General features: G+C 35.5%; 1 protein-coding gene across 1 annotated transcript in view; it reads left to right on the top strand.

Moving 5' to 3' along the window:
* The window catches only part of LOC129238184 (tRNA dimethylallyltransferase-like), a 58,704-nt gene extending 46,896 nt beyond the window's left edge, over nt 1-11,808 (top strand). Inside the window, exons 3-6 of the mRNA XM_054873221.1 lie at nt 3,080-3,183; nt 3,589-3,740; nt 6,690-7,147; nt 11,608-11,808. Coding sequence (XP_054729196.1) covers nt 3,080-3,183; nt 3,589-3,740; nt 6,690-7,147; nt 11,608-11,778 — 885 coding nt within the window. The 3' untranslated portion in view covers nt 11,779-11,808. The remainder of the gene's footprint in view (nt 1-3,079; nt 3,184-3,588; nt 3,741-6,689; nt 7,148-11,607) is intronic.
* Nucleotides 11,809-12,013: the final 205 nt, after the last annotated feature.

Here is a 12,013-nt window from a genome sequence, read left to right as displayed (position 1 = left end):
AAACCGCACCAAACAGTGATTTTTTCGGGATGCAACGGTGTCTCATGAATCACGTGTGGATTGCTTTCTGCCCAGTAATGCATATTTTGCTTGTTGACAAAGCCATTGAGCCAAAAGTTAGCTTCATCACTGAAGATGATTTTTTGGAAAGTAGTGCTCTTAAAGTAGCAGCAACAGAACGATTATTTAAAAAAAAAAATTATACGATTTGCAATCGTTGCTCAAGTGTGTAGCGTTCCATGATGAAATGTATACTAATGAAGTTTACAAATGACAAGCGAAAAATAAAAAATATTGCGTCGTTCGCCCTCCCTATCGGAAAAAAGTTGAAGCGCACCTATTGAAAAACGCTTTATGTGTTCCAATGGTCAATGATCGGAACCGAATGAAAATTTTGCTTGCAAAAGCAACTATAACGATGTGATTCTAATAGAGAAATGATTAAATGTTTGATCCGTTCTGTACTTCGACTTTAGTTGGCAGCACAGCCTTTTATAATTGGTAGCACTGACTATTGAAATTACAAAAGCTTCATCTTTCAGGGACAAATTTTATGTGGAGTGGGGTTTTCTGCAGAACATTTTCATGCTAAATCATTAGGCATAAACAATGACGGGAAACTCTCACGACAGTCAAATCTACGTTAACGTAGGAGCACGGATTTTTATCCGGCCAAGGACTGTCAGTCCAGCAACATTCCTGAAACATTTATGGGGAATGTTTAAGTTATTACAGCAACAACGGCAAATTTTTATTTTGAAAATCGTTTTCTTTCTACATAGTTTCTTTTTTCTAATAGCAGACTACCTTCGGCAGGCAATGGCAAACCTCAGAGTGTATTTCCGTCATAAAAAAGCTTGTCAAAAAAATCCCATCCACCATTCAGAGGCGGCATGAAACTGTAGATCCCTCCACATCAAGACGCGCACCAAAAATAGTAGCAGGAGCTCGGTCAAAAACCAAAAATGAGTGTAAGCGCCAATCATTATTGAAAATTTAAATTTAAAAAAGGCGAGCCAAGGAGCACTGAGAGATTGGTAAGTGCTAAAACACTCAGGCTTGTATTCAAAGCTCTTGAAAGTAAAAGGGTAGATAGACAAGGAGGAAAGGAGAAGAGTAACAGAGAGAAATATATAGGAAAGAATAGCGACAGAAACAGAGATAGCTAGCCTTGTGAAAATTTTCCAGATTCTTTGGAAAATCTGATAGAACGAATATTGCTCATTCTCATGACATCGGAACCCACTCTAGCAAAGGTCGAACAACCACAGAAAAAATGCTCAGTGCTATCTGCCTCCTCTAAGCAAGGCAGGAAAATCTGGTCCTCAATGATTCCAATTCCGATCATTAACCGAACGACTTTCCTTCCAAGTTTAAGATAGTTTTCTGTTCGGGCTTATCACAAAACACTTTGCAGTTGTGCAGCAGGTTAGATTGGACCACCACTGATCCTCATCGGAAATTTCATTTCGAGGAAGACGTATTTCGTGATTTTCGCTAAGTTGGAAAAAGGCAGTATCGTTCGGTAATTTCCTTTTTGTTTTCGGATGGGAAAAATGCGAAGGGATAAAAGCAAAGTTGGATGCTGTCAACGGAGAGATACTTCGCCAGTTATGACCACAGTCAGGTATTGGTTCAACGAATTTAAAAGTGGGCGAACATCCGTTTTTGATGAGGAGCGACATAATTCTCGATGATCGACAAGCGAAAGTGCGCGAAGTAACAGAGGCCATAGGTGTGTAGACCGAAACGTTAATTAATATTTTATATGATAAGTTGGCGATGGGTGCGGCGATTTCTCACGGTGGACAACAAGCGGATACGGCTGTTAACTTCGAGCAATTGTGGGAGCAATTTAAGCGAGATCCGTAGGAATTTTCGCATCGTGTTGTCACCGTTGATGAAATGTGGGTTCATCATTACGCACCAGAAACTAAGCAACAATCAATACAATGGATTTCTCCCGGTGAATTTGCTCTAAAGAAGGCGAAGACATTGCCATCAGCCGGAAAGGTCTTGGCGACGATTTTTGGAATGCGAACGGCGACATCCTCATGGATTTTTTAGAAAAAGTAAGAACGATCACAGCACATTCATCCGGAGTTGTCGCCGCCAAACTGCATAAATTGCTATCTCTGCTTGTTCCCTAACATGAAGAAATGTCTCACAATGAAAACAATTTAGTTTAAACAAGGAAGTTATCGCCGAGACAGAGGCGTATTTTGGAGAGTTCGCCAAATTCTATTTTTGGAGGGGTTAAAATGTTAAAAACTGGCCGGAGCGCTGGGAAAAGTGTATCTTTCTAAAAGGGAACTATGTTGAAAAATAAAAATTAAAAAATTAAAAAAATGGTGTTTTCATTTCGCACAGGGGACTTGTTGACCCCCTCGTAAGTACAAGCTTATTCTTCTTCTTACATTCTTCAACAATCTTTAATGTTTGCTACACCGTCTCCAGGGCCTTCAGCACAGCCTGACTGTCACTGAAGACTTCAATCTGCTTCCCGCTCCATCTCCTCTGAATTATCCATTCCGCTACTTTCAGAATGTCAAGAATTTCCGTTTGGAAAACAGTTGACATATTATTAAAGCAGTAGAATTATTAAAATTATGGACACGTAACAAAAACTCCAAAAAAAAAATATTTTAGGCCAAATAAGAAGCACCCTCATGTTTGATAGGTAGCTTTCAACAGGGCACAAGCTCAATGGTTCAATATATATTACATACTTATGTACGATTTAATTGTGAGCGCTAATGATCCAGCGATGATAATTACTGGATGTGGTGTTAAAAAAGCGTTTTTTGTAACAGCACGCTCACAGCCATATAATTGCTTAGACTTAGCTATGTAAGTATTTACTTGTACATACATACAAATTCATATTTGCACATTCTTACATATGTATGTAATTCACAATCACAAGACTTCCATCAGCTAACACTGATCACCAACACGATTTTATAATTGACTTGTTTGCTCATTTCAAGGGATACTTATGAATATGTATGTATGCGTGTATGTTCACATGAACGTGTAATTTGCATAAAGTAAATGTGGGCACATATTTCTCTTTCAGGATGTACTTAACGAGCGTTTGGACAAGCGTGTTGACGCTATGCTCGAGCAGGGCTTGCTGCGTGAGATACGCGCCTTTCACAACGAGCACAACATTGATAAAAGGTAAACAAGCGCTTTAATATACTTGCAGCTGAACACATACACACATGCATACAATCACATACACACATATGTACAAGTATTTGGCCATTTGTATGAATGATTAAGAAAAAGTCATGCTTGTATGTCACATATGTATGTGTGTACAGACATGAGGAAAGCAAAGAACAGCACCAAAAACGATTAATCATTTTAATCTTTCGATAATCTCTGTATAACTTGCTTGCAAAGTGTCGAAGAACTTTTGTGGCGTATCTTTTTTTCATAAATAAGGGGCTTCCTTTTATTTATATTTCAAAAATTTCATTATTCGCATGTTGCCGCCGTACACATGCGTGTATATGCGTGTGTGTATGTATGTGTGTATGCAAATAAACCAATACTCTAATGCTGCGCTAATCTTTCTAGCAATACCGACAACTCAACAACGTACACCCGTGGCGTACTTCAAACAATAGGCTTCAAAGAATTTATACCCTACTTGGAGCAGTTTAATGCGGCAAATGATCAGAAAATTGAAGAGTACTTACGCTTGAATTCATATAAAATGCCAACAGAAGGTAATTGAATACAATCATTTCGATTTTTTTCTCCACTCAATGCCACTTAGTTTTTGGCATTCTCAAACTGGACACTGAAAGAAAATAGTTTATCGTTTTTTTGGGTGTCTTTTATTTCAAAAAAATTTATGTCTGCAAATAGCGTTTCCGTAATCAATTTACAATTATTTTATTATTTTATTTTTTTGGAATAGTAAAAATATTGCACAAAACATTTTTTTGGACTCACAGAATATGGTTTATGCTACCTGAAATGTACTAAGTTGCTGAATAAGTTTTGCGGCTGGATAAAAAAAACACAATTTTAAGGTTTGAAATGCGTTATTTTATTCAGTATAAACTTCCTGAACATCAATACACTTATTCCAACGAGATTCCAATTTCTGAATTCCATCCTTGAACTTAGAATCTGTCTGCGAAGTGCGCTTCCGAAGCTGACCTCATCATTTGAAGAAAAACGTTTTCCACGCATACAGTTTTTTTAGGTCTGGAAGTAGATGAAAGTCGCTAGGGCCCAAATCTGGTGAATACCGTGGATACTCCAGCAATTCGAACTTTAATTCATGGATTTTAGCGAAAATCAAAACGCTCTTGTGACACGGTGCATTGTCCTGATGAAAAGGAGTTTTTTATTTTGCAAACTGGATCTTTTTTCACGTGCTAGTAGCAACGCTCTCTCTTATCGAACCGCAAAACTTATTGAACAACCTAGTATTTATGAAAATGAAATATATATATATGTATATATAATTGGTACGTACACCCTTTTTGGGTGTTTGGCCGAGCTCCTCCTCCTATTTATAGTGTGCGTTTTGATATTGTTCCACAAATGGAGGGACCTACAGTTTTAAGCCGACTCCGAACGGCAAATATTTTTATGAGGAGCTTTTTCATGACAGAAATACACTCGGAGGTTTGCCATTGCCTGCCGAGGGGCGACGCTATTAGAAAAATGTTTTTCTTAATTTGGTGTTTCACCGAGATTCGAACCTACGTTCTCTCTGTGAATTGGGAGTAGTCACGCACCAACCCATTCGGCTACGGCGAAAAATGAAATAAGAAACCATAATAAAGGGCTTTTCATTGGGCGTCATACTCACCCTAAACACTATTAATTCGTCAGATTTCTTCACATACTTGGTACATCTTTTCTCTTCTTCTTGATTGGCGATAACCGCTTACCGTTTCTTTCTCATGCTAACCGACGCCAGTTGGAAACACCAAGTGAAGCCAAGTCCTTCTCCACCTGGTCTTCCGAACTCAGAGGAGGTCTTCCTCTTCCTCGGATATCACCAGCTGGTACTGCATCGAATTCTTTCAGAGCCGGAACGTTTGTATCCATTCGGGCGACATGACCTATCCCACGAGGCTGCTGGGTCCATCCTTTACAAATCGAGCCTGTACTTTGTATAGAAGAAAAGATGCGCAACCTTGCGAAAAGAAAAATTATCTTGCACTTTATTATACGAAAATTCAGTCAGTTATAAACTGCATATCCAGAAAAAATCTATAAATTGTGGTTAAATAGTTGAAAGTTTGGATAAATATTTGAGAAATTTTGCAAAATGGAAAACAAAGTTTGAAACTTTGCGTTATATGGTTTTGGTTGCAGTATGAAGTGGCGCAAAATAAATCACCCTATCGGAAGACGTGTAATTTTTGAAATTGGCGCTATTTGACGCTTCTAACTTCACAGCTGCAGTATTCACACTGCTTGTAAAGGTCTTGAAAAAAATTTCCATCACTCAAAGTTCTCTTATTTTTTATTTAGATGACTACAGTCCTTTACTGATGGCTCAAAGCTTGACCATAAAGTTGGCTTTGGTGTCTACTGTAAAAAGCCAGAAGCGTTTCAACTGTAGCGTATTTTAGGCTGAAATTCTAGCCATAATGAGATTAGGCAAAAATATGACTACCTTTGGAAAGGTCTATATTTACTCCTATAGACAAGCGGCGATTAAATCTCTTGGTGATGTTGTCACTAATTCCATCAAGGCTCACAAATGCTGGACGTCTCTTAACGAGATGGCGGAGTATTTCCGCATCCATTTGATGTGGGTGCCAGGGCCTAGCGAAATACCACGCCGTGAATTTGCAACATCCACTACAACGTGGGACAATGCAAAAACTAAGAACTGGGTAAGATGGAAACGCCTTGTAGAGGGAAACAAGGATTCGGAAAAACAAATAATCGCACAGAGTTTTGTCAATTTTTTTATTTATTTATTTTTTTTTTTTTGCTCTCGGTTTTGTGTATTTACCCCATACAAAAAAAAATTCGAGCAGTCTTTATGGCATATGAAGAAAATACTATACATAACATCGTCAACAAAAATTGTGTCAAAAATCAACGCGAATCTTGAGCTATTTTAATCAGACACAATATTGCAACAAAATTTAATGGACTGCAAAACTTAGTATTCAGAATTTTTCTAAAGACTCTTACTAAAAGGTTTTAAAGTTTGATGAAGATTTGTTAATTTTTTTTCTTTGAACTTTGTACTAAGTCTGAAACTTTAAGCCATTTGGTTTTTGCTGTAGATTGAACTATATTTTCATAAGTAAATAAGAAAAACAAGATATAAAAAAAAAAAAAAATTGTCAAAACTTTGCAATATGTCGCACCTACTCAGTGTGTAGTTCCCAATTTTTTTCCATGTAGACACTCGTACACATTAACGCACAAAAGTTCGCATTCACCTACTTTTTTTGTAAGATTTCTTTGTCAAACAGCAATCTAAGTATGTAGAGGCGATCTAATTTTCCCACACATCCGAATATTAATGCTAATGAGAAACCATCACTTTTTCTTTCATCATTTCTTAATTTCCTCTATACTCACACTTGGATAACTGGCTTTTGACTTCGCAATAATTTATACTTATATACAAACATACATACATATATATGTATACCACATATGTATGTACACACGTTATGTGCATGCAGAGCACTTCAAAGCACAAAAGCCGAGTTCAATAAAAGTAACACTGGTTCAGAAGCCGCAAAAACAAAAAGAATACGCAGCAGCGGCACAATGCCAATCACAGCACGAACTCAATAGCGAAGTTGAATTGGAATTGGGATCAGCGACAAATTCCCCTACAACCACAAATCCACCTTTGCCTGCTGGCCTCGAGGTGCTAAACATGTGTTTGAACGAGCTGAAACGTGTCACACAACGCTACTCCAAGAAGCAAATCAAGTGGATTAATAATCGTTTTTTGGCCAGTAAGGATCGTCAAGTACCGGATTTGTATGAGCTCGATACGAGTGACGTCAAATTGTGGCAAGCAGAAGTGTATGAGCGTGCTGTAGCGGTCATCGAGAGCTATCGTAGTGGGGAGGTTTGTGAGATACAGCCAATGTCACGACGTCAGCATCCGGGTGCAGGACTCAATGAGGAGGTAAATAAAAATTAGAAGAAAATTAATTTAATTATAAATTGTTATGGAGTTTTATAAGGTACAAGGTGGGGCAAAATTAATCACCTTATCGAAAGATTTATACAAATTTGGATTAATAATTTCGCGCCACCTTGTATAAAATTTTTTTTCCGAACTTGGCTATCGACCGTTCATAACCATATTGTAGCAAAGAGAGAGTCCAAAGTCTGTTTCTCTTTTTGAATTCATGCTATTTCGATGGCGACAGTTAGTTCACGCTCAGGTGACTTCAAGCGGCAGAAACTCATTATTATTATTATAGCTGCTTGAGCAACGTTACATTTTGGAAAACTCCCAAAGTGGGTTTTTTGTATTAAGAAGTAGGCACTTATTCATTTTGGCAGTAATAATAAAAAATTTAATTGTCACATCTGGTAATCAGAAACCATGGACGAGGTTATCACATCGCCAATGCATCTTTGGACTGTCAGTTTGAAATTGATTTTGGTGTGGTGCCATCATTGGTCGTTTGGTCTGTGAGCCATTCCTGTTACGCAACTATAATTAACAAATTGTTTTGGGTTTAAATCCCCGCGAGCTTTGATGGTCTTTGGTTTCAGCAGCATGGCGCTAGGTTCGTTAATTGTAATAAACCGTGCGACAAAAATTATAATATTTTTTTTGCTATCGAGGATTTTTTTTTTTTTTTCAAAAAATTGTTTTAAATACTTACGTATACTCAGTCTATGATATTAAAATGTATATCAAACGAACGACATATTCAACTAATGAAAACATTTTCGTTTACTTTACGCCAGAGAAAATTTAGATTTTTCCTATTAACCATTGCGTATATTTTATTTCAAAAGGAGTTAGGGGTAGTCAGAGACCCGAAAAATGATGATTTTCAATATTTTTTTTTTTGCTAGTCAATTGCTTTATTTTACGAAAATAAAAACATAACATTAATACATCATATTTCGACCTGACTTTAGCAAAATTGCAAAAAAAAAAATTATAATTCTAAAAGTTTTCGCTGTTTGTGCGGAGCCCGTTTCTTCAGAAGTCCCTTGCGGTGATCATCACAAGTCCTTCGAGATTCATCTAAAATCAATCGGACAAGAGAAATTAGTTTTATTATTTTTTTTTTTAATTAACAATATGTCGGCCTCAGGAAATATTTTTCAGATTTTCGAGAAAAAAACCGACAGCTATTTGCTTTAAAAAAATTTAAATTCAAAAAACAAACTTCTTCGACTTCTTCATAAGACGAAAGTTCAACCTTTTTTACGTTTTTAGAAAACAACAAGAAACCCGAAGTTTAAAAGTACATAGAAATTTTTTTTAATACCTGAGTGTATCCGCTTTCATTTGATACCCATATTAATATCATAAAGTGAGTATAAGTTTTAAAACAAATTTTTGAAATTATACTTTTATGGAGACCTAGTTCAACTTGTAGGTATAGTAAAACTAAGAAAAATGGTATAGGAGAAATTTCCAATACACCCCCAAAATCTCATTTTATGGCCATAGGTTGATGTGAAGAATAACTCCTAACTTCGCCAATTTCCATCCGATTTCGAATTTGCTTTTTTAGTTCGAAAGAACAAAAACAAGCCTTTTTGACAGTGTGTTGACATTTTTTCTGAAATGACAACTGACGAGACTGTAGACGGAAGTATTTGGAATTTTTTTATTTTTTCTCTATTTTTTCAACTTTGACATAATTTTTACGATATTATCCGATATTGAGGATTTTTTTTAGTACCCTAGTGTTATAGTAAATTTAATTTTGCGTCAAATGAGCTATATTTGACTGTAATTGAATTAAAATTAATAGAGTTGTGTGAGTTTTAAGATTTTATTTTTTTTTACTAATTTGGTATGTAGGCATAACTTACTCTAAATGGGAATAAGGACGTGTTTTGATGCGTTATTATAGAAACGTAATATTTATACGTAATATATATATATACTGCATACAACAGAACTGGTTAGAACTTACGAAATTATCTGACATATTATAGCACTTTTTTTTCAATAGAAATATGAAAAAGCTCCCAAGTGTACCAAAGTTCACACTGTACATTGATTAACAAAATAAGTTTGTTATTATAATTTAACCTTATTAAAACGTCAAAGTTTTATTGTTTGTTTCATTGAAATTCAAGAGATATAAATCAAAACGTTGCCAGAAAAGTCGAATTTCTCAATATTCTCCGATGATGTGGCATCATCAGCCTTATCATAAACCAGATGATTGTTATTTTTGTAAAACGAACGTAAACGGTCATCATTATAAAACTCGAAAGCACATAAAGTATGCTGATGTTGCAACTGTTAAGAACCCCGTAGTTTTGGACGATATGATTGACTCAATTGCAGGTCATGAACTGAAGGAAGTTCAACTCATTGCTGATGATGATCAAACTGATAACAATAAACCTGATGATGAAGAGTACTTTCCGTCTGGTTTTAAGTCTTCAGAACGACACATTGTATCAAATTCAGATTTTCAGGATCTTTCTCGTGATTTACTTCTATCGGGAAGACAATCTGAAACGCTCCCTTTTCGATTTAAACAATGGAATTTAGTTGATGACGACTTCAGATGAATGATGATGATCGAATTTCTTACAGAGAAGTATTCAAAACTGATGAAGAGAATGACAAATGTACCGTACCATACTAAACTCCAAAGGGCCGTTTCCAATGCATTTTTAAGTTTGGAACCAGTGCCGTTGTGTACTGCACCGCACCATACCGTACAGTGCTGCACTGTACAATTCTCCAATAAATATTATGCGTTTATAATGACACTTGTTATTATTTTCATGCTTCGAAACGCATACCAAATCTCGTAGTAAAAAAAAAGAGAAAAACTTAAAACCCACACACCTCTATTAATTTTAATTCAATTACAGTCAAATATAGCTCATTTGACGCAAAATTAAATTTACTATAACAGTAGGGTATAAAAAAAAATCCTCAATATCGGATAATATCGTAAAAATTATGTCAAAGTTGAAAAAATAGGGAAAAAATAAAAAAATTCCAAATACTTCCATCTACAGTCTCGTCAGTTGTCATTTCAGAAAAAATGTCAACACACTGTCAAAAAGGCTTGTTTTTGATCTTTCGAAATGGAAATTGGCGAAGTTAGGAGTGATTCTTCACCTACTGAAAAACGGTTTTATGGCCATAAAACGAGATTTTGGGGGTGTATTGGAAATTTCTCTTATACCATTTTGTTTAGTTTTTCTATAGCCACAAGTTGTGCTAGGTCTCCATAAAAGTATATTTAATTTTTTTTTTGTCACACAGTGTAATTTGTACGGTCGCACGATGTTATCAACCGTCTAAGCGATATTAATTTGCCTTAGACCCTTAAGATGCATATCAACCGAGCAATTCGTGAGAGAGAGGCAAAAACTGTCGGCGTCGTCTAGGAAAAGTAAGGCGCATTCATCAAAAGTGGTAGCACTAGACCAACAACAGCAACGTATTGTGCATTAGAAATGTCACGACAAAAGAAAAGAAGAGAAAAAGAAAAGGACGAACTATGTTGCACAGCCGACATGAAGTTTCATTTCGAAAAATACGACGAAGGAGCGAAAGCAACGACTTTTTGTCATTTCATTTTATGCTGACATCCGAATGTGAACGGCGAAAAAAAAAAAACAAATGAGGTCTATCGATACCACCTTTGATAGAGTAGACTTGCAGTTAAGTGAGCCATTTGAATGAAGTTTCTTTTCACAATAATTCGGACGTTTTGCTCTTCTCGAAAATAATTGAAAAATATTGAACGGTGGTTTTATAACATTTTTTAAAACAAACCGACCGATATTTAAAAGGCCGGCATGCCACCAGTGACCTCAAAAAATAGTTGCTTTCAAAATGCCAAATGGGAAGAATTTGCCTGTTTTAACTGTTGTTTTTGACTGAAAAAACAAAAGTCCAGTTCTTAAATGTATTTCATTTAGTTTTGACTAAGGCGAATTTACTAAAGGTGATATTATATAAGTGGAACAGTTAATTTGTTTTTTTTTTTCACTGTGTACATTGGAAAGTCAGCAAAAAATTAAATTACGAAAAGCGGTTCCAATCGCACCATCGTCTTAAGCCCCTAGTTCCAACTGCATGTCGACTGTTCATTTTTGGGGTTGACGTTCGAATGAAAAAATCCACCACCTATAATGGATTTGCCCTGCTTCTAACCGAAAAAATAAAAGTAAAATTTTAACTTTCTGGTTTTTCACTAAAAATATATCGATGAAATCATAAGAATTATTTATTAACACTTTTGAAGAAAATCATAACAGTTGCAGTCCCTGTATTAGACTTCTTTACGTTTTTCAATAAATATAAAATAATTGATTTGGTATTTCAAAAGAACTTGCAATATCTTCTGCGAAAATCTTAAAATTTCTAATTTTTTCTGCTTATATTTTTATTTTATTTGTATTTGCTTTTAGACCAGCAACTTTTGTGAAACTTGTGAACGACTCTTCATAGGTGAATATCAATGGCAATTACATTTGAAGTCTAACAAACACAAAAAAAGGAGGGAGGCAAACAAAAAGAAGGAGAAAGAGAAGGCAAAAGAAATGACTTTGGCACTGGACGCGGAAGATATTAAGAACTGAAGCTGTTGTTACTGTTAATTTTATAAGAAAAATGGAAAACTTTGAGAAATGAAAAAAAATTACAATAAAATAATTAAATTTTTAGTTGAGAATATTTATCGTTTATAACTAAAATATTTTTGCCAGGAATAAATCGTATTTGATTTGAATACCGATTCGTAGATTTCCACCACCCATGAGTGGTATTAAAATGTATGTATGTATGTAATGGACAAAAACAGTCTTAGAAGTTTTA

This window comes from Anastrepha obliqua, chromosome 2 (assembly GCF_027943255.1).
Source record: "Anastrepha obliqua isolate idAnaObli1 chromosome 2, idAnaObli1_1.0, whole genome shotgun sequence".
In the NCBI taxonomy this organism is placed as follows: domain Eukaryota; kingdom Metazoa; phylum Arthropoda; class Insecta; order Diptera; family Tephritidae; genus Anastrepha; species Anastrepha obliqua.
Note: the sequence above shows the minus strand (reverse complement) of the source record. Positions and strands in the feature narration are given on the sequence as shown.